Source organism: Mya arenaria, chromosome 10 (assembly GCF_026914265.1).
Source record: "Mya arenaria isolate MELC-2E11 chromosome 10, ASM2691426v1".
In the NCBI taxonomy this organism is placed as follows: Eukaryota; Metazoa; Mollusca; class Bivalvia; order Myida; family Myidae; genus Mya; species Mya arenaria.
Window position 1 is genome coordinate 69493556 of NC_069131.1, and position 27040 is coordinate 69520595.

At 35.1% G+C, this 27040-nt stretch overlaps 2 protein-coding genes and 1 long non-coding RNA gene across 3 annotated transcripts; 1 reads left to right on the forward strand and 2 right to left on the reverse strand.

Annotated features, from left to right (window-relative positions):
* The first annotated feature begins 10580 nt into the window (after nt 1-10580).
* LOC128204971 (interferon alpha-inducible protein 27-like protein 2) lies at nt 10581-13258 on the forward strand. The gene is made up of 4 exons (XM_052906366.1): nt 10581-10657; nt 10905-10975; nt 11280-11422; nt 12677-13258. Exons 1-4 carry the CDS (start codon nt 10581-10583, stop codon nt 12815-12817), a joined length of 432 nt encoding a protein of 143 aa, XP_052762326.1. The 3' UTR covers nt 12818-13258.
* A 10083-nt stretch (nt 13259-23341) lies between these two features.
* LOC128204167 (uncharacterized) lies at nt 23342-25503 on the reverse strand. The gene is made up of 3 exons (XR_008256112.1): nt 25408-25503; nt 24043-24106; nt 23342-23594 (listed from the first exon to the last, which is right to left on the reverse strand). It is a non-coding gene; the product is annotated as an uncharacterized LOC128204167 (long non-coding RNA).
* A 698-nt stretch (nt 25504-26201) lies between these two features.
* Nucleotides 26202-26738, reverse strand: LOC128204972 (uncharacterized). Its single transcript, XM_052906367.1, has one exon. The coding sequence runs from the start codon at nt 26736-26738 to the stop codon at nt 26202-26204; it is 537 nt and encodes a 178-aa protein (XP_052762327.1).
* Between the last annotated feature and the right edge of the window lie 302 nt (nt 26739-27040).

A 27040-nucleotide genomic window follows, 5' to 3' on the forward strand; every position in this document is an offset into this window, starting at 1 on the left:
TATATCGGATAGACAGTGGCAATCGAAATCACTTGCTTTAGTTAACTGCTAGATAGTGTTACTCCCCTCCATGTAAACACCAGTTTTCACTGACCGTTCCAGGTTTGTCATCCAAACATTATTGCTATAAATGACGTGTATTGTTTGTCTAGTGATGGTTTGCGTCCCCGCTGAGTATCCATGTTAGGCCCTTACGGGACTTTAGGATTTTGGACCAAAATTTACATGTCCCGGTTATGCATATGAAGCACTTATTTTATCATCATTTTACACTATGATAACGAAATTGCAGAAAAATGCAATTAAAGAACGAAAAAATATTGGGAAGATATGCCGGTAAAGTCTAGAGAAGAAATGGAATACAAACGCCTAACCACAAGGCCACAAGAAAAGAAGTGATGGATATTTTGACTTTTAAAATACTTTGATTACATCACAAGATAATTTAAATCAAACAATGCCGCAACATCGAATCGCCAGGAGCCGTAATTAACACTATTGAAAATTGTGGTATTCAAAACTGACATTTGAGCAAATATCAACATTTGCTGAAGGATTGCTGCAAAAAGTACCATCCGACCGGTTATACATTTTATTGCTACGGAAAAAAATAGTTCCAAAATAAAATCGAATCACTTTTTAACGTTAATTTGAAACGCTATTGACAACAATACATTTAACAAATAATAAAATGGAATGTTTTCAATATGTTGATATAAAAAAAAACGAAAAGAACATGGACTGCTAGCACAACACAAACTTTTTTATATTAATACTCGATAATTCGCAATTCGAGCATATCCGAAGATGTTGCGTTCATCGGAAAATATTTGCAGATGCCGAAAGGCCGTTTATTAAAGGAATGGAAGTTGAGGTGTGAATATTTTCATTTCATATTTACACAAATCAATCATATCAAAACAATACGCGATACAAGTCCTCACGTTTGTAAAAATCAGATATACATATATACATATATAACAGCGTCGTTACTTTACATACTGAACAATTTCTTTGTTAAAGAGTATGTTTTTTTTATTAATGATACCAATAAAACATACTATGAAAATTTCAGGGACAAGGCCCTTAGTCATAAATTCAAATATAATCCCCGTATAGAGGCCCGAGGTAAAGGGCCTTACGACACTGAAAGGAGACACAAACACACACACACCACGAACAGACCACACACGAACACAAAACATAACTTTATCATTAAATGATGAGATAACCGCCTTGGAAAGGTCAGTTAAACCGCATTGTGTTTGGGGAAGAAACATGTGAAGCACACAGAGTCGTACTAATACTATCATCTACATTTACTGTACAAGCACTTGAACGAACCAGGACCGGTTCTCAAAAACTAAATAAGTGTCATGTGTTTACTATCAAATGATAAACGACTACGTACTTCTTTTGAATCGAACTTATACACGCAAATCTACGCTTTTAAATTGTTCATTTTCACGGGGATACTACTTCAGTATTTCTTAACTTGTCAACACTTCTCTGCAGGTCGCTCCGCACAAATCGTGCTCTTAATACACATAAACCACTTGTTCACACACCAACAGGACAGTCAATTAGAAATTTAGGGGAAACGCTATTCAACCGAAATCCACATAAAGCTAGTTCTCAAAAGAGATAGGCTTATCAGTTATCAAGTACTCACTTTGTATAAAGCCTATAATCACATCGTAAGTTGAAGATTAAATGAACGGATCAAACTATTTATGTAAGGATAACGAATTAAGTTTAAGTCAAATATTTTGGTGTGTTTCTTATTAAATTAAAAGTCAACGTTTGACAACTCTCTTGAGATTTTAGAATCGCACAGCAGTTGTTCGTTACGTCGCTTCTCATCTAAATGATGGGTGCTGGATCTCTTATTGTTGCAGCCTCGTTAGTGGCGTGGTCAGCTGGTAAGACAAATATTAATTTATTAACTAATAATTAAAGTAACACTCTTATTCAAAATCATTAAATACAGGGGTATGACATACAGATTTTGAGTGATAAACGTTAATTACTTACTAAAGAATGCATATTTGAAAAATATTAATTACTGATAACACAATTGTAATCGTGTATTTAATATCCGAACACGCAGAAATATTAAATGATTGGTGAATGCTAAAAGATTTACTTCATAAGGACCATTGGTTTTGATATTTCTTTATGTAAATACTTATAATATAATTCAATTTACAATGATGACAAAAAGAACAGTGCCGTTACAATTAACGAATACCATGATTAACAGAACCACATGGTTTATAGTTATTCAAAAATGTTAGAGTTTCCTGTTTGGAACGGTCGGCGAAACAACATATTCACAAATATGAGCGTTTGCTGATAATTGCCAGTTAAATGAAACAATTCATATAAATGGATAAAATCTTTGGAGAATTATACTGAGCTCGTAATGCACCTTAGATAGATTTGCGAACTAGGTAAGGGCGATTGCGACATACAAGATCCACAATAGTTAAATTGTAATTATAATTTAAATGCATCTTTACATTGCAGAGGCGGCTATATGTGGATGGGATTCGATTTGGTATAATACGGGATCACCATCGGCAGCAAACAACTTGTGAGTTACTATAATGAACGTAACCTATATAAACGGGTAATATTTACATTTCAACTCCCATTCCTTAAATGAACTGCCTTACGGCAATTGCGGTTATCATCTGATGAACGCAACATCTTTGGATATGTTCGGATCGCAATTCATCCCATAACAATATACATGGAAATCGTTGGTCTTGTTATTGTTTGTATTGTCTCAGCAAGTCCCGTAAAATATAAACCAACAATATAGAAAGTGTAAATTTATGATAAATTAAATGTATTGTTGTCAAAAGTGTTTCAATTTTGTGGTTGATTTTTTTCCCGCGTTATTGTGACGTCATTTAATAAAATGTTTCCGTTAACTGTCGGGTCGTTCCATTTACAGAATGTGTAAGAAAGGATTACAAAATGTTTTTCTTAAATAAAATGAGGTATATTTTTAACAATTCTTGAATAAAATAATGAACTATTGGTGTAAATATAAGTAATGAATTACGGGGTTATATAAGTAATGAATTACGGGGTTGATGTCATTATCGGGGACTCCACATACTTTGACCAGCCCAATTGCGTTCATACCCCGATAATAACATCAAACTCGCATTTCATTCCTTAATTGAACTACCATTAAAACAGCGTAAACATGCGTGTAAAGAAAGAGACCAAAACACCATAACGTACTTGCACGTTCACGTGATTTTATTGTAGAAAAACTGGTTATTGTTCCAGATATATTGCCTGAAGTATTACTAAAGCTATGCAAAAAATGGTAAAAACATTATTAAATGGGCTTACCTCCAGATGGTCCCAAATCGGCAAATACTTTATTCCACATAACAAGCCTAGAATTGTCAATACGAGCTAGTAAGATGCCGATAATACATTATTTTACATAAATGCAATAATATGTTATTGCTGTCTCAGCTGAGTTTATTCGTTTACAATCAGTGAATAATGGTTTTCCTGTTTATAGTGTGTACATAAAACAAGTTAAAGTCACGTGTTTACTACATATACATTTACCGACGTTATTTTGAAACTAACTTGGATTTACGTGATAGAAAACCCTACTTAATTTGTATTAAAAAAGTACGCAAAACTGCGAACGATGCATGTGTCGTGAGCGATGTGATATATCAGTAAGTAAGATTCAATGCCTTGTACACAACGATATTAATCTTATGAATGTTTTTAACTTTTTTACTGCAATTGTATCATCTGGTGTCTAGTCCCTTTAAAAGAATAATCCGTCCTAAGGATGTGGCGACCTCCCTCGTGCGTAACAAAACCACTTAAACCGTATGGTACCGAACACCGATGTTTTCAGTTTGAATCACTCAGTTTATTAACAGTAATATTTATTAAAACAGTACCAACGCGCCCTAGCACCGGCTTTGTCTCAATTCAAACACTTTATTTATTTATATTGACTTCACAAATGGTGATCTATTAAACATTTCATGCAGTACCGACACAGAGATACTGCCATTCAATGTGACAGGACTGGGTAGTATTTGCGATGCATCTGCTGGCGGGATGTTGAAGGTCCAATGTAAACACGCTAAAGGCGTTCCCTTTCAAATGATCTACAACGACACAGTGGAGCATTTTACTGCAACATGTACGGAGATACTTGGACTCAAGTGCTGGCCGTGGAGCGTTGATGGAAATAGTTCCTGCCCCGATTACTCCCTTCAGCTTGGTTGCGAATGCAAAACGACAATCTCACTTGGTATGTAATTGTTTCTTTTCTTAACCAATTTAATTAGGGATTCTTTTAAAAATCCTAATTCAGTGTATCCACTTGAAAAATGTTTTTTGATGTTGTTTTTTGGGGCGTGAGAGGGGGTGGGTGTTTATTCAACATAATTTTATATATGCATTTGATAGAGATAGATGCATACAACGTTTTGTGGCCAAAATCTTGACTTGACGTGTTTATTTTTATACAACCATTGAAAAAATAAATAATTTCGTAAACATCTTGCCATATCAATACGTTTAAGGCTCAACTCCATTAATTATAAAACGAATGTAAAGTACCGCTAAGTTGTTTTACTACACAACCGAACATCCGTTTATATAAGACCATGTTTTTTTCAGTAACGACATCGTTACTCTCCGGTACAAAGTCAACGTCTGCATATTCGAAAATCGAGGGGGTTACTAAAGGATTAGCACCATTTTCGACCTCATCGTTATCATCAAATCTTTCCAGGCGTACACAAGAACAGAAAAGCAGCAACAACAACAACAACAACAACCCTTATAATGGATCGCATGGATTGCAAGGACACTTCTGGCAAAATGTCTGGACATTGTCTTTATTGATTATACTATGCATAGTGTATTGATATTGCACTCAACATTGTTGCAAAGTAAAATCAATGTTCAATAGTGTGCATATGTATGTATGCTAAATTGAGCTTTATTTATGAAGTATAATGAGAAATTGACAGTAAAATGTTAAAAGAGAAAACTTAATTTTCTCAATTGCAAATCTTACAGAATGAAATCGTTTCATCTCTATGTTGAAAACAAAATGTTTTGCTTTAATCTATTGAGATACAGACAACAATTTCAATACAGGTAACGTTACGTAAAACGTACAAGGATTTATTTGTTTTGTACATTTCATTTACCTCAATTCGATAGACGTTATGCGCGCGCACAAACACATTTAAAACAAAATACTAATTCGCGGGAAATCAATGTGTTATTTAAGCTCTGAGAAGTGTAAAATAATTACTCTTCAGTAAAATGTTTCGAACGATAACAGAAAATAAATTCTTAATAAAACAATAGGAACAAACGGGACCAAAACATTTATCGATGAAACTATAGGGGCACAAGGTTAATAGCTTGACATAAACTTAACGAGTAACACACACTCGGCAAGCCTCGTTACCGGCTTCGCGCGTGCTTTTCGGGTCGGATTTTTCTATCCGTAACGGACACACATGATATATATACGTATAGTCCTCCTAGTCTCTGCATTCCACATACCACTCTCCTAAGTCCCGAGTAATGCATAAAGAGTTCATGTATACCGCCAACAAAGGAGTATTAATGGCATTCTGTTGATTTTTGAAAGTCAAATGTATCATATAATGCCAATGCCATAATCTCCAGAATCGATTACATTTATGTTCACACCAACTGGTCTTAAGTAAGGGTATGTGACGTGGAGCTGATTCAACCCTTAATTTATACACTATGGAAACACGCCATATGGTTTCAATTAAAATACAAAACAACATGAAATTCAACTACTAGTATATTGTTTTGTTTATGTTTATTATATATGAGCTATGCCATTCCATTACCAGACAAGCAGAATCTTAAAGCAACATGAAAAAATAACCATAGTTTCGCAGAATACGGGCATGCTTTTTAATGATAAAAGCCCTCTTATCTATAATATTATTGTCTTTACTTCCAATACATGTAATACAAGTGTGTGTATAATATAAAACATAGTAACACCAAAGGCAGTTCAGATCACAGGCTTATCTTTTTTCCAGTAGAAAAAGGAACATAAATCGACAACTATAAAATCAAAGCGTAGTCTCTCTGACAATATAGGTTTAACGAATTTTGAGTAATGACTTAGGTTTAAACAATTGCAGTACTGCCCTGCCTGAAACAACGACGCCGTCGACAACAACAAGCCTATGACTTTGATTTCTTTCGTCTACGATGAAACAAATTTTGACCGCATGACCCTTTTTCGTTGATCAACAAATATGTATTGAGCTTTTATGTTTGCTTACGGCAAATATATATCTGTATGAATAAATGTTTAAATAGGATAACTAGAAACATACAGTTCGAATAATATTGGTCCAAGACCCAGAAACACACAATTGTAACTATAAAGACAATCCCAGTAGGCAGATCCCAAGGTACAAGGATCAAGGTCAAAGAGACACCATATATAAGAGACACAACTATCATTAAACAACAATCAAAATACAAACGAACCCCGTTGGCTCGAACTCGCTTGGTTCGATTTACTCGTTGGCTCGAACTGAATGTAAAGGACTGATTTACTTCGACTGAAGGTAAGCATTCCCGCTCGGCTCGAATTTCCTGAGGCTCGAGGTATCTACACCGGTCCATGGGAGTTCGAGCCAACGGAGTTCGACTGTACTGTCATTGGTTCTGTTGGTTACCAGGTAAGTATTTTTTGACAAGAACATGATCATTTCATGATTTTACAGACAGGTTATACTTGAAGAATCTGCTTTTTATAACAACAATTACCTTTATTTGTCATGGAAACATTTGTTACAACAGACTAAAAAAATAAATAAAGCATCGGTAAACAAGATGTAATCGAAGTGAAATTATTACGAAATATAATAATGTTAACATGTACAACTAAAATAAAGCTTTATAAACGTATTTGCGGGTTCAGTGACATGGGTAAAGTTAGTTAAACAATTTGTCTTAACATTTTGAAGTAAAATACTTTGGAGAGGAAATGTAGAATATATATGGTATTAGGTTTTTTTCAGCAAGTAAATAGTTGTCTTATTAAAAACACAACAACAACAGATAATTATACATGCATTGTTCATTATAAATACTGCTATAAAAACATGACGCTTTAAAAATAGTGTAATCTGGCACAGATCGATATGAAGTGCGGGTCATTCACGGAAAATTATTTATTATTTATTAGTACACCATGTAAACCACGTGCAATATACATTTGTGAATGGATATGTTTATTTAAACTTTAGAGTGAATGACATTCCATCGTGGATATACTAGCAGCAGGTAGGTTTGAGCCCATTTTTTATTGTTGGTTAGGCAATTACATTTTTAATCAGAAGAATAGCAAATTTGCCTAGATCATTTAAGACCGTGTTATTTATGTTATTAAGAAGCTCTGCGAATTTAATTATATTTGGATTTTGTCTATAATATCTCGGGACCAGGGCTTCCCTTTTGGTTCGAAATTCGGAAAGTGAAAGCTGTCTCCTATGGTATTTGGACAAAAAGGGCAATGTCTTTCGCTGTATGGAATACCTCGCCACGCATGTGTTTCAATAGGAAATTTAAAGTTACAACTCCTTAATTTATAGATGCCCAAAGCTATATTTCGTGGAACATTCAGTAAATAGCTCTCAAGCTTAATTTCTTCTTTAAAACTATATAATACTCCTTTGTGCGATTCGTTCATTTTCTCTCGCCAGACTTGCACGTTTTGGTCTTTTAGGGTTTGTGTTACTAAAATAGAAGGTTTTTTTGTATCGTTTACTTATGTTGTCACTGGTAATTCCACGTAAAAAGGTTCTTTTTCTTAGTTGCACTTAATACAAACCTACATGTAGCTATACCAAATAAATGCTTTTTTCATAGATTAGTATAAATACGGTGCGGCTTAACCATACCCTTGCATAAACAAAGCATACACGGGAATTGTGGGCCAGGTGCAAAAACTGACAATGTATATCCATCCAGACCACTGTCACGTATAACAGTTTAAACATATATGGTATTTATACATTTGGTATTATTATCGACGAAGACGCTTAGTAAAAACAACTTCAAGATTGTACCGATTGTACTACAAGTTGGCTCGAACTCGCTTGGCTCGAATTACTCGTTGGCTCGAACTGGATGTAAGGGACCTATTTCTTTATTCTATTGGTAAGAATTTCCGCTTGGCTCGAATTTTTCGAGACTCGATGTGTTTTCGCCGGTTCCTAGGAGTTCGAGCCAACTGAGTTCGACTGTACTTAAATGAACGTGAACACACTTTATTTAATTAATTTGACACATGAGATAAAACATCAATGTTTTTTTTTTATAATTTATGTTTATTATAAGGCGAGTTTGGCTAGGAAACCAATTTTATGTCTACAATTCCTTTAGTTGATTTCAATTCTCTCTGTAATGTACAGAACCGAAAGTGTAGCATTACAATGTCATTAAGAAATAAATATGTATTTCAGCAACAGTAAACATAATAGAACACCTATCTGTTCATATATAAACACATATGTTGCGTTATTTCTTATTAATACATACAACATTATCTTATGGACTACTAAGAATTAAGAGTATCAAATTTAAGTGTAAAATTGCAATTTCAAAAGGATTGATCAATTTCTTACACAGAAACATAGTAATGCATGCAGGACACATACGCATAATTATTTACATTAAACATTATTGTCACTGCTACATTCGTTGATAACTGAAAAATGACTGCCAAAAATTCAGCAGCTAACATAAAAGGGAACCACAAGATGCACATGGTTCACCAGTCTCAAGTTGCTGAATGTCGTAACCATTATAAATATATTTATAACATAATTTACGGCGCAGGAGTGATATAACCCCAATATTTTTCATATATAACTAGTGTAATAACTATGCAAATAAGGTAACCGTATCACAGAAAAATGTATTCATGCGCGCTGTCAACAAATGTAAACAAACATTAAAAACGCTGTTTCAAAAGAAATCATGTCGGTATCAACAAACTCAGCTCCACTATGAAACGAATAGTGAAGAAGGCTGGGCTTAATCCAAACAAACACCTCCCTGATCCACAGCGCCGGAAAATACCTCGTCCAGAAATTGAATGACAATGTTCCTGCGAACCAGATTATACTAACATCGGTACACAAGAAAATTGCATCTATGAACAACTATAGCCATATAAATCCAAATTAACACAAGGAAATGTCCAGCATCCTGCACTCCAGTGAAAATACCCAGTCTACTTCCTTGCAAAATGCCCATTCTAGGCAGCTCGCCAGCAATGCTTAGTTCACACACTGTCACAGTCGCTGATTTATAGTGTTGGGAATCGGTTCCACTCAAGTAACCCATTATCGATAGTACAATCGGTTTTTTAAAATACTAGATAAAACCTAAAGTGAAGTTTTATTCATGCACATTATTAAACTCTTAATCAGTATACGCTCTTTCCAAGCCAAAAAATAAAAAAAAATGTAAAAATGGTATATCTGTGAGAGTGCAGCTTTTAGCGTATTATAATAATTTAAAGGTTGTAAGATTTTATTATTGCCGGCCTGATTTCTGTTGTAGATTCCTAACTTGTAAAGTTATGGCCAATAAGTCATAAATCAATTCCACTTTTTTCAATATCATATTAAGTCGCCATAAAAACTAGCTTTAATTTGTATTGAGAAGCTACAATATTTCACACAATTTCTTAGTTTTCATTAGACGTGTTTAATTTTAAACGTAGCAACTTCTGATTTCATTTCATTATGGCCACCCCTTATCATTCTAATGCCTAAGCATTTCTCAGAAATTACAACTGATACGTTTGAATGAAGGGCTTTTCTTTCTGTTTTACTTTTATGCGAATTCAAATTACTAGGGTATTTATATTTCCAAATATTTTAATATCAAGAATACTCAAATTTGTGCAATGAAAACATAATTCTCGATCAAGATGCTATTTTACAATGTGTGCCAGAATCCCTTTAAATTAAATCGAAGCCAGCAATTCACAATAAATGTGTGCCGCAATGAACAGCTCAGTTTTTGATACCACCCCACTGACGTTACCACAATGGTTGTGGGGATACGTCATATGGTTTAGACTGATTAAATCTACTCGCCGGTAATGCGACAATACTCTTTGATGTGCTAGGTGAACATGCTATAAATGAGTTAATACAAAACAATTATATTGCAAATCCAAATTTGATTTTGATTTCAAAACTTTATTACTGGAGAAACGTTACCACCAGCACGCCAGTTATAACAAGATGAAAAGACGACCTGTGTCTTCTCCTCAAAACCTTGCTGATCCGAAACACAACATACTTGGAAGTGAGGTTGATTGGGATACCAGCGTGAGTGATGAGCTATTTATCAGATAACAATATCGAAATAATAGCTTCACTAGTGTGCTGCAATAAACCCTTTTAGATGATAAATATTAATAGCTCGCATCTACTCTTGCTGACGCAGTTGTTCCTCAATTTTTGCTAGACGATCACTTGAAAATGACAACAACCAATTACTCAAAAGGGTTCAATGACTTGAAAATCAAGCAGATACTATATCATCTGGAGTCCGAGACGTAAAGCATACATCAGCATTTATTTATACAACCCAGTTTAAATAATGACAAAATCTTACGTACTGTAGGGACACTTGTTTGAAGGTGGCGATGACTCGTGTAAAATGACATAGAACCGTTTAGATATAACACGGTCTAGACGTTTATTATAAATTACCACCGCTATATGAGGACACATAGTTAACCTCTTTTCAAACTTTAAGCATTCACTTCAAGTTTAAACAATGATTATACTTTTATTTTTAAGGCTTCGTGTAAGACCACTTGTCAACGGAGATTTGAGTAGCCAGGAGACTCCATTCTCACCAGGTGGCAACAGTGAGTTCTACAATTTAAATACCGATCGATGCACCGTATTTTATCTATATACACAATTTGATCTATATGAATGTGGCAATTGTTCGAATTCTTGTTGAAGCCTAATTTACTATATTCACTTGAAAATTGAAATAATTAATATGGAATTTAAACAAGGGCTAGACGAAATGTATGTACAATAAAACGTACGGTTAAAATATGTGTGCATGCAACTGCATTTCTGATGTATTTCTTGACGCAATGAACACATTCTTTCACATAATTTAGAATCTAGCTCAGGTTAATACAACCTTAATCTTTGTAGATGACTCTTGGTTCAGTCTGACGAATCTTGTCATTGGCGGCGTTGCTGGGATAGGTGCCGTTGTTGCGGCACCCGTTGTGCTTGGGGCAGCTGAGTTTGGAGCCGCTGGTGTTGCGGCCGGATCGTTGGCGGCTGCCGTTCAGGTAAATGCGGAAACCTTGTGTTTTATAATAATTAATATAAGATCCATAAATGCAAGCACCATAATATTTTATGTCATTCATCAAATAACATTCCAATTGCATCTCAAATAACAACACAGGGAGCTTATAATCGGAACCCACAGCACACAACCCACTTAACATGGGGAACAGTTCAACGTTGGAAACCACGTTACACATAGCAATTACACTTGCTTCTAGCTCATCTTCAGCTCCCACGGTCCACATCATAACAACACTACTAAACTATCTTATCATCGGCATCAAAGGAACACAAGCTATTGATTCAAGGAACTAACTCATCGTTATTATAAACGTTAAACTCATCGTCGATACCCTTAGTTAAATATGGATATAACGAATCGTCGGCACTACACTCATATTTGAATAAAACTCATCGTTAGCAAACGGTCAACATTCATTTTTTTTCATTGTCGGTACACACTGAACACATCCTATTGAGACCAGGCAGACATTGACACCCACGAAATACTTGACATATACACTAAAAGTGCACATGCTGTTTAAACAAGGAAGTATTTCATCACTGTCAACCTCGGTACATATTCCATTAACACTAGGAATTAATACGTTGTCGGTGTCCATAGGATTGTTATGAATACCAGGAACTATTTCATCGTCGGCATCAACATTAGGATTGAAACAATGTTGGCATCCACTACACACATCCTATTAACACCAGATGCTAAAGAATCGACAGAATACTTTATACAGAATCTATAAACAACTTGAAGAAGTAATATATCGTCGCCATCCGGTATACAGTGTATTAACAAAAGGAACTAACTGGTCCGCATCAAGGATCTGCATACTATTTACACTACACTCGTAAATGATGAAGTATAATTAGGTATCGTGGGTATGCGACGATAAAAGGAAGTGTGGTCTACTCGTTATATCAAATATCTAAACCTTCAAGCATAAACTCATTGAGTGTCCGATTAGCGAAGTGATTCGCGCACCGGCGACCCGGACTCTATCCCTGGCTTGGGCGCATGTGAGTTTGGTTAGTGGTCACCAAGCTGTACAAGTGGAGTATCTCCCCGGTACTCATGTTCCCCTGCAACATAAGACCACACTCTCGGGCAACATCGTGCCAACGAGATTGACTTAGTAGAAGTTGTAATAACTCTCTTTACAATCGTTGTAAAATATATATTGTTTAAACTTGGTCAGCGTTACATACTATTTCATTATAACAGGTTTCTTTTAAAGGGATCAGCAGTTGTTTCCGGGAGTGCATTTGCGCTTGCGCAGAGTGCAGGTGCGGCTGGTCTTGGAGTCGGGGCTAAGGCCGCATTGTTTATGGGAGGGGCGGCGGCCGGGTCGGTGGCCAGCAAGAAGAACGATTTATAAACACATTTGTCAACAGTGTAACATTTGTATCCATTAATTACACTGTGCTTATAGTTATTTTTCAATTGTTTAGACCACCTTGAAGAAATAATAAGAAATGGGTAAATGTTTAAACCCTTTCAATATAGAAGAAAAGTTCTACTTATTGAATTAAATGGTATATAAAATGTTAAGGCAACCTTGAACAGAAATGTTCTTATTTAATCCTATTCACTTGATTATGTTAAGAAAGTGCACATAAGTATCAACTTTTGTTACAATCCAATTATGTTTATTCATTAGCTTTCAAGCTATTATTTGTTGTATATCATTGCAGCTATCTGATTCCTATTATACATTTGAACCTCAATATAACCAACATTTGTTCAACACTATACAATAATAAAGCTTCTTTGAAATGAAATAAGTTTATTTCCACTCATACATAGATACGGGTCCGTGTATATACCGTCTTTTCGTTTTTAGTTTTTTTACAATTGAAAGTAAAACACGAAAAAGGAACATACAAATCCTTTTTCGTTTTTCTAATGATTGGATAGAAAACCAAAATTGATAGGCGTTTTCCTTTTTAAAAAATTATTACGTCCCCCTTCAAAGAAGAGGGTATATTGCTTTACAGATGTCGGTCGGTTGGTCGGTTGGTCGGTCGGTCAGTCGGTCGGTCGGTCGGTAGACCAAAGATTGTCCGAGTGATAACTCAACAATTCCTGGACGTATGATCATCAAACTTGACAAGAAGGTCGGGCTTGGCAAGACGATGACCCCTATGGATTAAAGGGGTCATCAAGTTAAAAGTCATGGTCACAGTGACTTTTAATGGTAAAAGGGTTTTAAAGCTTGTCCGAGTGAAAACTCAACATTGCCTCGACCTATGGTCATCAAACTTCACATGATGGTTGGGCCTGACCAGTAGATTAACCATATTGATTTTAGGTGTCACCGGGTCTAAGGTCAAGGCCACAGTGACCTTGAATGATATAAGGTTGTCCGAATGATAACTCAACAATGCCTGCACTCATGTCCCTAAAACTTGACTTGGAAGTTTGGCATAACAAGTAAATGACCCTTATCAATTTTATGGGTCATCGGGCCAAAGGTGAAGGTGACAGTCACCTTGAATGATAAAAGTTTGTCCTATGATGACTCGACAATGCCTGCACATATGGCCCTCAAATTTGACTTGGAGATTGGGCCTGAACAGTAGATGTCCCTATTAATTTGGGGGGTCATCGGGCCAAAGGTCAAGATCACAGTGACCTTAAATGATTAAAATGAGTGATAACTCGACAATGTCTGCGCCCATGGCTCTCAAACATGACTTGGAGGTTAGGCCTGACCAGTAGATGACCCCTATTGATTTTTTGGGGTCAGCAGGTCAAAGGTCAAGATGACAGTGTCCTTTAGGGCAAACTAGACAATTCCTGAACCTATGGTCATCAAACTATATATGAAGGTTGGGCCTGAGCCAAGGATGACCCTTATTGATTTTGGGACTCATAGGGCCAAATGTCAAGATAACAGTGTCCTTGAATGATTAAAGGTCGTCCGAGTGATACTCGACAATGCCTGCACCCATGGCCCTGAAACTTGTCTTGGGGGTTGGGCCTGACCTGAAGATGACCCATTTTAATTTTACGGGGTCATCGGCCAAAGGGTGAAGGTCACAGTGATCTTGAATTCAAAAAGCTTGTCTGTGTGATGACTTGACAATGCCTGCACCCATGGCCTTCAAACTTGACATATAGGTTTTGGGTGACCAGTTGATGACCCCCTGGATTTTGAGGTCATGCGGTCATTGTCATAACTATCACTAAAATTTCGTCATATTTACTTACTCCCTGCTGCTGAGAGGATACATTTTTATCTGCAAATATCAGTTATCATTTGAACATGATTAAAAATTTTACCTGCTATTCTCACACTTTGAATGGTCATTATTTTAAAACTGCCTTAAAGGCATCCAATGTTAATGACAAATCATCTGTCATTTCGGTCGATGCATATTTCATTCAATTGTTCAAATAATCCTGACAACCTGCCACTTGGTGGGGGGACATGCTGTTTGACAAAGATCTCTTGTTTATACCGTTTTTTTTGTTATTTTACAAAGTACAAATAAAAACGAAAAGAAAAACAAGCTATACTGTATTTAAGGTTTTCGTTTTTGGAGGGTGCCCGCTCAGGGCAGCGTTCATAGTAGGGGCAATCGGCTGAAAAGTTACAAACCGATTTACCGCCTGTCATGGTCGAAGAAAGAGTGCGGTTTTTCAATGCTTAAAACACCAGTAATATTCAATAGCTTACAAGAACATTAATAATTATGCAATAAAATAATTCTAAAGCACAAAGGATATGTTTAAAATACATTACTTAAGAATGCATGATTTATTTTATCTTGATTTTTTCCTGCGCGAGCTGACCGTTACATTTAATGACATTGGACTTTTTCCTTTTTTTGGCACCAACCAAATTACTTGCTAGAATAAATCCGGACTCCAAGCTTTACTAGAATAAGGGCCAGTTTTATTGAACTTCGTACGAAGTCTGTTTTGCTTACGAACTTTGTACGATGTATCTCAGGCTGTTTCTTCGTAGATCTACGAAAATTTCTACGTAAGCTCTTAGGGTGGCGTACGAACTTCGTAGACTAAAAAATGGCCACCACAACAACATAAATATTCTATATTGGCGATCTTTCATTTATTATGGCGCATTTTAACAAAACCAATTGCCAATTTCAAGACAGAAGACGACTCTGTGGAATCTGCAACCCGGTGAGTAAATTAACAAATCGTTAAGACGCCGTTTTGACTAAATTTTCAGGGGACGCAACCTCGTGCCAACTGTCAAAATGTTTTGAAAAACAAAATGCTCTTATTTCGATGCATTTCAAGAGTTTTGTTGTGATAAGAACACTGGAATATAGACTGAAACACTATCCAACCATTAGACTAATGGTATTTGAATTTTACGGTGTTTTAAGTAAAACAAACAAGCTAAAAACAGACTGATTTTATGACAGTGTTTACAAATTACACTGATCTGTCATTTCATCTGTCAAAGTTTTTATCATTGTTCAATAACTTGCTTTGACTTATATTTACAAGATTATCATGTCTCTAATAGTGTTCAGAAATTCTAATTCAACATTGAAGCTTAAATAAATTTAAAAGTTGCCTGGGGGTGGGGATGCGGGGGGTGGGATGGGTCAAAAAGTATTTTTTTTAAATATCCAGAGCAGCCAGAAGGTAAGCATAAGCTCTATTGGTCACAGTTGGGAGACTTGTTTGTCCCAAACTACATTTTTTTTCAATTTTCTTGCGGTTCTGAAAATTATTGCAGCTAGTAATGGGACTTGGACTGGGTTTGTGCTCTATCAACTTGGCTCACAGGCCCTTAGAACTTAAAATAACTTAAAGCTTGCAGTTGAATTGTTCAACCAGCTCGACAAACTGTTCCTGATAACTTAATTTGCAAACAATCTGACCTTTGTGGGTTAGTACTGGGGCACACTCATGAACGGTATAATATTAGTACGGTAAACCTGGGAGCAAAAGTGGGACAGGTTCAGATCTTGAACCCCATGACTGATGACTACTTGAGCTCAAGCAATGGCTTTATTAAAACAGAAACATTTAAAGAAAAATGTCAACCATATTTTAAGCTTCAGAAAGAAAACAGCCTGTTTATAAATAAATAGATTATTCATTTTTTATTTCAGATCTTGACATGGATCCAAGATGCTGGTAACTAGGCGGGACGGATTGGTAGAAAGAACTGCAGGTTTCTGTATGGGTAACTAAATTTCCGTATTTCCAGTTTACTTGTGTTATTTATAAACAAGATAAAAGTAAATACACCGCAAGAGCGAATCAAGTGGAAATCGTGCATTATGTATGTATTTACAGTCAGTTTGTAGCATTTTTTTTTACCAAATCTCAATTTAATACAAACTTTTAAGCTTATCATGCATATAGTTTGATGCACATTCTATTTAATTATAATATTAAAGATGTGCAGCATATATATGGAATGATCCACATCACTGGATTCTGTATATATGTAACATTGCATGTGAAAATGCATAGCAACAAGTGATATAAGACTGCTGAAAAAATCACATTGCAAGTTTTCATATTTATTTTCAAAAATGAATGTTTTAAGCATTTTTCAAAAACATTAATTTGCGACAGAAATATGAAAAACTGCGATAAAATCTTTTGTCAGCATTCTTGTATCGCTGGTTTTCAGATGTTTACACAAAATTTGCTCATTCCTGGACAAAAGATAAAATATTATTAAAACTGTTAATCTGTAAGAGTGCAGCCTTAAAGAAAACAAATGAAATAAAAAGGGTTTTTAATGATTTCTAGCAGATAAGTCTGTTGTCAAAGAACCAAATTCAAGGTATCATTATAGCCGTCTGTCATGTCAGAAACAATACATTAATGTTATTGTATTATATTTGTATATGATGTATAGGTCCTAATTATTAGGTCTATAAATCCGGCTTTAAGTGATTTTGAGTTGTGCCCTTTATCTAACTAAGAAAACAACTGATGTTTTATTATACATATTTTACAAGTGGCTCTGTGAAATATTCTGTGACTGTTAAAAGGTGTAAATTTAAAATATTTTGTATATGTACTCATTTTTTTTTATCATTTTTTTTTTGCTTTTAAATAATTTTTGTTTTTCGTTTCAGAGACTCAGCGCCATGTCACAAATACTTCAGAACCTAGAATGAAAGTTACCGAAAGAGCAATAGACTTTCCAATCTCTACAAAATTCATCTTAGCTGTTTTTCAAGGTGATACTTGAGACTACCAAAGACTTCAAGGACAGAATTCACAAAACAGTTTATGCCACCATCTCATATCAAAGGATTGTGCTTGAGTTGAACAGCCTTCAAACAGAAACTGCTTCAACACCTTCAATGGATTCATTCTGATTCAGTTTACCCTTGCTGTGATCTGAGCAACTATTTACATCAATTCAACATTGTAAATTGTTTAAACTTGAAAATTCTGTCTTCGTGCAACTCACATGAATCTATTTACTGTGGACTTTGATGTTGACTCTATACAGGAAGAAGAGACCATCTTTATACATGCTGGCATATCTTTTAAAAAGGAAACAAATATTATAACCAACACACTACACTGTTATGTCATCCAAGGACTCAGCTACTGACTCAATTTATAAATACTTCAAAGGAAAAATGTCTCTGTCAATGTAATTACTGCTGTGCATAATAAGACATTTTTAGCTTGACTATTCGAAGAATAGGTGGGCTATACTACTCGCCCCAGCGTCGGCGTCCGGTTAAAGTTTTAGGGCAAGTTGGGATTTTCATTTATAAGTCCAATACCCTACATTCAATTGACTTAATACTTCACACAGTTGTTCAGGGCCATCACATGATGAGGTTAGATAACTCCATATTATTCTTTACACAGATTATGGCCCCTGATTGACTATGGAACTTGGGTTAAAGTTTTAGGGCAAGTTGGAATATTTATTAATAACTTCTATATCCTTTGTTCAATTGACTTAATACTTCACACAGTTGTTCAGGACCATCCCACAATGAGGTTACATAACTCCATATTATCCTAAATACAAGTTATGTCCCTTGATTGACTTAGGTTAAAGTTTTAGGGCAGGTTAAAGTTTTAGGGCAAGTTGGGATTTTCACTTAAAACTCCAATACCATTCATTCAATTGACTTAATACTTCACACAGATGTTCAGAGCCATCACATAATGAGGTTAGATAACTCCATATTATCTTTTATACAAATTATGGCCCCTGATTGACTATGGAACTTAGGTTAAAGTTTTAGGGCAGGTTGGGATATTGTTTAATAACTTCTATACCCTTCATTCAATTGACTTAATACTTCACACAATTGTTCAGGACCATCACCCAATGAGGTTACATAACTCCATAGCCTTAATACAAGTTATGGCCCCTGATTGACTTAGGTTAAAGTTTTAAGCAAGTAAAAGTTAAGGGCAAGTTGGGATTTTAATAAAAAAAAACGTCTATACCGTTCATTAAATGCACTTAATAAAATTCAAAATTATTTACGACCATCTTACAACAAGAAACATAACTCCGTTTTAAGCCTAAATACAAGTTATGGCCCTTGATTTTTATTTTAAATTTCCTTTGAAAGGCATATTTGTATATTCTTAATCACATTTTCATAATGGGAAATCAAGTTATTTGAATGACTTGCGTCATTGTTTGGGAAGGGCTGGTGGGAGGGCAGCATCAAAGTCACCTTATGTATCAAATAATTTTAGTTAGGTTTGACATAAAGAGACCAAACTTGGTATTATTACATCGTTATTGTATTCTAAGTCAAAGCGGCGTAGTCGAGCGCGCTGTCTTACGACGGCTTTTACGAGGGTATATTGCTTTGCACATGTCGGTCGGTCGGTACCGTCTACCGTCTGTAGACCAAAGCTTGTCCGAGTGATAACTCAACAATTCCTGGACGTATGGTCATCAAACTTGACATGAAGGATGGGCCTGACCAGTAGATGATTTTAGGGCTCATCGGGTCAAAGGTCAAGGTCACAGTGACCTTGAATGGTATATTAATTTTAAAGCTTGTCTGAGTGATAACTCAACAATGCCTAGACCTTTCGTCATCAAACTTGATATGGAAGTTGGGCCTCACCAGTAGATGACCCCTATTGGTTTTGGGGATCATCGAGCCAAAGATCAAGGTCACAGTGACCTTGAATGGTAAAAGGTTGTCCAAGTGATAAATCAACAATGCCTGTCCCCATGGCCCTCAAACTTGGCTCGGAGGTTGGGCCTTACCAGTAGTTGACCTCTATTGATTTTAGGGGTCAAGGTCAAAGTGATCTTGAAAGCAAACTCGACAATTCCTGGACCAATCATGCCATTCAGTCTGAATGGTCATCAAACTTGACATAAAGGTTGGGCCTGACCAGTAGATGACCCCTCTTGACTTTGAGGGTCATCAAGCCAAGGTCAAGGTCACAATAACCTTTAATGCAAAAAAGATAACAAATCCTCTCTCAGGGATATCTCAACAATGCCTGAACCTATGATCATCAAACTTGACATGGATGTTGGTCCTGACAAGGAGATGACGCTTATTGATTTTAGGAGTCATTGGGTCAAAGGTCAAGTTCACAGTGACCTTGAATGTGAAAATGTTTCGAGTGATAAATTGACAATGCCTGTACCCATGGCCCTCAAACCTGACTTGAAGTTGTGTCTGGCCTGTAGATGAGTCCCTTTCATTTTAGGGGTCATCGGGTCAAACGTCAAGTTCACAGTGACATTGATTGAAAAAAGCTTGTCTGTGTGATAACATGTCAATGCTTGAACCCATGTCCCTCAAACTTGGCATTTAGATTTTTGTAGACCAGCTGATGATTCGTATGGATTTTGAGGTCAAAGGTCATGGTCATAACATTTGTGGATTATTCCAAGGCATTCGATTATATTGTTAGGCCAAATATTTGGCAAAAGATATATAGACTAGGTATAAGAGGTAAATTATTTAATATTATAAAGTCAATGTATAATACTGTTTGCTCACGTGTTAAGTTACTGGGTAAAACAGGTGATGCCTTTGAATGTTTACTCGGTGTCAGGCAAGGTGAAAGTTTGAGTCCATTTTTATTTGCAATGTATCTAAACGATTTAGAGGAAGAGCTTATGACAAAAGGTGCAAATGGCATTGATGTAAATACACTAAAAATATTCCTGTTGATGTACGCAGACGATATTGTTATTTTTGCAACAACACCAGCAGATATGCAATCAAATTTAGATATTCTGGAGCAATACTGTAAACGCTGGAAATTAATTGTTAATAGAGATAAAACAAAGATAGTTGTGTTTAGAAAAGGCGGTAGACTGCCTAATGATTTGAACTTCCGTTATGAGGGTGGGAATATTGAGATTGTTAACAAATATTGTTATCTGGGTATTGTTTTGACGCCTGGTGGTTCGTTTCAAAATACATGCAAGACATTAGCTGGCCAAGCGCTAAAAGCTATTTTCAAGTTGAAGAGATACTTATTTCATTTCACTAATATTTCCGTAGAACATATCTTAGATCTTTTTGATAAGCTGGTGAAGCCTATCTTATTTTATGGATGTGAGGTTTGGGGATTTACAGATGCATTGTGTGTAGAACGCATACATACTTTATTTTGCAAATCAATACTGAAAGTTAAGACATCAACGCAAAACGATTTTGTATATAACGAGCTGGGACGCTTAGACTTTGTTCATCTACGTTATGTATCTATTCTTAAATACTGGTTTAAAGTGATAGAGTGCTCGGATAGAAAATTTATTAACAATGTGTATAAAATGATGTTAAGAGACATTGATATTAGACCAAGAAAAAAGAACTGGGCCGCTAGTGTCAGAGACATGCTGTGTAATTTTGGGTTCAATGAGGTATGGTTAACACAAGGTGTTGGTGATATAAATGTATTTATCAGTTTGTTTAAGCAAAGAGTCAAAGATAACTTTATTCAAAATCTTAATAGTCGGATAAATGAATCATCTAGAGCAACGTTTTATATATCTCTCGGTAATTTTGAATACCAAGCATACTTGAATATTGTTAATGTAGAAAAATATAGAATTGCTATGTCACGGTTAAGACTTAGTTCTCATCGTTTACTTGAAGATGAATACCATTTTTTGATGGAATGTAATCTTTATAATACTATTAGAGATAAATATATAAAACGATATTATAGACTTAGGCCTAGTATGTATAAGACTATACAACTTTTGCAGTCCGAAAACGTTAATACTGTAAGAAACTTATCAGCATACATATATCATGCTTTTGAATTAAGAAAATTAAGAATGAGTGTAAACACGACTTAGTGTACGGTTACATTGTATTTGAATAACGGTACTCTTTATGCTAGACGTAGAATGTATATATGAAATACAACAGATTAATAAATTATTCGAAATTTGTTGACACACATTAACCGGTATCGATGACAACCATACATATTTGTACGTACAAGCCTGATTTTTGTATTCCATAGCCTATCTTTCTGTTAAAAACTTAGTCCAAACTAGCAAAACATTATTGAAGTTATTTGTAGATAATGAGTACAGTAGTAACGAGAATTGCTTATCAAAATTCATGGTATCATTGTAGTGTTGTGCATAAGTCATACGGTTGATAGATATGTATTTAAGTTATAACTCATAACCGATAAAGACAATTATATTAAATTATATGAATATAGTTGTTAAATCTGTGAATATATAAATAGAGTCAATCAATCTGTTCCGCCATACATGTATATATAAGTCATTGTATTACATTGATTTGATCACGGGTCATGTTGGCCTATTTCAAATATGTATTGTGTGATATATTTCTTTGAATAAACTTTCTTCTTTCTTCTTTCTTCTTCTTTCTTCTAACACACCCTATCCTCACACTTTGAATGGTCATAATCTTAAAACTGCCTCAACGGCATCCAATGTCAGTGACTAATCAGCTGTCATTTCGGTCCATGCTTATTTCATTCAATTGTTCATATAATCCTGACAACATGGCGCTCAGGTGGGGGCATAATGTTTGACAAACATCTCTTGTTGATACTTGGCTCATTTCTTACATGTAGCTGTAACATTTTGGGCAACTTCTCAATTATTTTGTTTAAGACATTTTTCATCCAGCTCATCTAAGCCTAAGTTAGTGTTCATGTTAACTTTTATGACTGCCTGTTTATTGTACTTGTTATAAATTATTTTTAATGACTTTTTCTCAAGAACCATTTGGCTAAGTATGTCTCCTCCTGAAATAGACTAATTCTTTTAGCTCCATTTGTCTGTCTGTCTGTCTGTAACAAATTGTGTCTGCTCCATGTCTTTTTAACCTTTTGAAGGATTTGATATAATTTCCCACAAATGTACACCATATTGAGAGTAAGGGTTTATTATCATAACTGTTGAGTAGTTTCTGAACTTGACTGTATTATATCTTGCATTTACCTCAAGCTGTTAAGTGAACAATATAACATTGACCAATACAAGGAACTAAACCTTCTAGGTCACCATTTTGGAATAAAGTAATACTTAAAGCTCATATTTCCATAAGAATCTGCTCATATACAGTTTAAATAGCTTATACAAGTATATCATTTCAACATAACATCAGATCCTCCACTGTTTTATGTTTGCAACATATTTTTTTAAACTTTGATTTATATATCATGACTTTTATGAACAAATACCAAACAGCAACTCACAGATCTATACTCATACTATACTCAGAATTTTGTAAATCTAAGCATTGTCATTTGATATTCAATGCTTTTTGGCAAATTGGAGCATTTTCTGTCACATTAAAATCAATATTAACAATAAAGCTCCAACTTCAATATTCTCACTATATTTTTGTGCCCATTCTTTGCCAATTATTTGTTTGTCTATTGGTATACATGTATGTTTATTCATACTGTTTTTCAAAATAACAAATTAATAAAATGTTTGAAATATTTTATTTGTTCATAACTTATTTAATATAACAAAAAAATGACTGCATTTTGTTTTATTTCACATCATGATCACTCATAGAGCAAGACTTGAAGAAGTATAGTGATATAGCCACAGGTGTTTGTCTGACTTTCTCCTACCCAAGAGGGCATGTGTTTGAATCCCAAGTTGGAAAACACAGTTCAAAGGTCAGTTGATGTATCCTGATTGCAGGCAAAGAGAAACACTCTATGATGGGCACCTGTAAAATAGAAGATACATAATCTTTACTATTATCCATAAAACGTGAAAGTTGTTAGTAAAATAAAAAAAGAAATGGTCTCACATTTTTTTCAAATACAATTCTTGATAATATTTCTTGTAAAAGTACACATTTATCTTAAGAGATAAAAAAAACACTACAGTACAAATTTGTTTTGTAAAAGCCATTTCTCAAATTCAAATGAAATGCCTGCCTTGACAGTGATATTTTGTATTAAGATTACATATATTGGTAAAAAATCGGTAGTTTGCAAGAAGCAGAAGCAAGTATTTTCTTATTTCATACTATGTTATAGCAATTGCATCTGTTTTTGAAAGACTGGGTCTAATAACACTAAAAAATATAATAATAATCCAACTCCCCGATTACTGTTTGCATAGTTTTTGCAATAGTTGGTTTAATCATACGCTGAGATATACAGTCATACCCAATGCTTTTCAGTGCTGCAACACTGCAGCTCAGATGACTGAGCTTTTCTTTCAAAAGATTGCCTGCAATGAAAAACTTAATAAATCATATCAATAACAAACAAAGAGGATACTGTAATTGACAATAGGTCTACCTATTTGTAATGACAAATGTCATTTGTATACTGGTTAGTATATATAATTGTATATTAAAACATGTTTGTGTGTGTAAACTTACATACCTTAAGGAAACAGTTCAATTAATATTCGCTAACTAAACTCTTAAATTTGTACTTCCGGGGTTTTCAATCGAATAGAACAAAGCATTAACGAACGTAATTGTACATTTACCTTTTGGGATGTGATTGTTTAACATGTTAACTCCATAACAATTATTATACACAATACAAGCGATAAGAAATGAATATAGTTGGTACCGAAATGTGTCATAACCTGAAAACATTGCAATGTGACACAGGAAACAGCTGTTTAAACGGGTCAAACCATGCCGTAGCAACCGTAGTCGACAAAACGTTACCACCCTCTATATTTATTAAAATAAATAGTAAATGTCTATTTTGATTATTCGAAAAGCGAAGCAAGTCAAATCACTATTTGCGAATGTTTTTTTAGTATACTCAAATCTACGGTTTGTTTACATTTTCGTCCGATCCTTCCCCATTTTGAAGAGTAATTACGTACGAAAGCGTTAATAATACGGTCGCAGAAATCTTCGTATGCAACTTCGTACGAAGTGATCGCTTGCTTAACATGCATTCATAAAAAATAGTCATGCATGACGAAAGTTGGCTCTTGAAATAACCAAACTGTCAATAATTGATAACAACGACACGATTTTAAAACCAGGCAGCTCTCCCTGTATATTTTTTTCTGCACATACACCAGAGGCACCGTTCCTCAGCACTTTCAGTGCTTTGATTCATTTTTGGTAATAAAAAATGAAAGAGGTAAATGAAACAATTAAGAAAACCAAACTTGATAGTCTTTTTCTTTTCCATGATTTCAATTTTACTCATGGAAGTAAAAACAAGAAATTGATTCAGTAATACCGTTTATTGATTTTTGTTTTACAAAGCGCAAAACTTTGTTTAATCTGAAAACGTGTCGACCTACATTTTGAAGATAGTTTATCTGCAACACGATTCAAAACGTACAAAACATCTGTATACATTTGCACCACTCGCTTTTTTGAAAATGAATCGACTCACGTTTTGAAGAAGTCTTACTGCAAAGCGATTTAATACGTAAGAAACACAGGTATATAACCTACATTTTGAAAAAGTCTTACTGCAAAGCGATTCAATACAAACGATACACATGTATATATTTAAACCACTCTATTTTGTGAAAATAAATCCACCTACATTTTAGAAACAAAAGCGATTCAAAAGTATTGTGCGTTTCACACCTTACATGTATATTTCATTTAAAGTTGTCGACATGTGCAAACCAGTTCTAATCTAACAACTCTTGTCAACAGTTATAAACAATGTTATACAATGTACAGGCTTTCGTTTCGCTTCGTGAATTCTATTACGTAACGGCTGCTTAATTTAATCAAATAAATTATTCAGTATGGCCTGAAGGATGTCGGAGACTTCGTACCACTTCAATATCGTACCACTACTATATCGTACCACTCTTGGAGACATCGTACCACAAATGCACTATATAAGGGTTTTCTAAGGCGATTAGTAGGTGCTAATTAGGTGCTAACATGGTCGTGAAAGGAGACAATTGGGATACTTGAGGTTAAGAATGGTGTGAAAAACAGGTATAACAAGTGTTATACGATTATGTAGATTTATTCAAGTTCATGGAAATTTTTCAAATTATAGCACAAATAATCATACAAACCAAACATTAAAACAGCACATTACATATACAATAATGAAATGCAAATACAAAACTTAGATACACAGATACATAGGTAGATGGAAGATTTATTATCTTATTTACATAAGCACACAATAAGTTAAAACGGCAAATGATCATGAATACAAACAAACATCACATACAGCACATTACAAAAAACGAATAGAAATAAGAACATAAACTAATGGATTTTAAATCATTAAACAACGAATATCACTACATTGATTTAGCACATTAAAACACGATACTCAGTAGCACAGTCACTTATGGTTTCATTCACATGTTATTCGTCCTCGCTGTAATTCTCCGCTGATGTTGCTATGGGTCCTAGTCCGATGATGTGGCTGGCTGTCCTTAGGAGTTGGTTCGTCGTCATGTTGTCCTCTTCATACTTCTCCCAGGCTTGATGTAGTTTCTCGTGAGTTGACCTGTATTTCTTCCTGTGCAGGCCGATGTAGTCTACCAGGTCCAATATACGCTCACTCTCCGACTCCACAGCCTGCTCCCTTAGTGTAAGGAAGGCAGGCCTCACATGCTCGGCGGGTAGGTAGGGAAGAGCCAGCAGCTTCCTGACAAAGTGATATACTCCTCCTTTCTGAGTATAGGCTGGTGCCAGTCCCAGACGTGACACCTTCCGGTATACCCGCTGAGACCAATGGAAGCTGCAGCCCTTCACAACGGTGTTGGGAAATACTTCCCGGACTGCTTGCCATGCGGCAGCTTCAAAATCTAGCATGAACCACTCAACAATTGGATCACCAAGCCGTTCCTTCACCGCACGTAAGACAGCTACGTAGTCCTGTTTTGTCCTCCGTGTCATGAGGACAAACAGGAGGGGACCTGCTTGACGTTCTCCCCGCTTCGAACAAAGGAGTGGATCGACATTAACTGGTAAAATGGAAACGATGGTTTTATATGTTTTCTTTAAATTTATTTCAAACAAGAGATTTACATTTAAAGTTTATTTTGTTTTTGCTAAATGAACCATTAAAACAATTACCAAAATACAAACATTGTTCAGAACTTGAACCAGCATACTATATTTCGTATATATATATATTCTCTCAATTATCTATACATTACTAAACACAAAAATTATCAAATACTTATATAACTATACAA

Coding starts and splice junctions, on each gene's coding strand:
- LOC128204971 (XM_052906366.1), top strand. CDS start 10,581: ATGACAACAACCAATTACTCAAAAGGGTTCAATGACTTGAAAATCAAG. Junction 10,658..10,904: donor TATCATCTGGAGTCCGAGAC/GTAAAGCATACA, acceptor TTTATTTTTAAG/GCTTCGTGTAAGACCACTTG. Junction 11,423..12,676: donor CGTTGGCGGCTGCCGTTCAG/GTAAATGCGGAA, acceptor TTTCTTTTAAAG/GGATCAGCAGTTGTTTCCGG.
- LOC128204972 (XM_052906367.1), bottom strand. CDS start 26,738: ATGACACGGAGGACAAAACAGGACTACGTAGCTGTCTTACGTGCGGTG.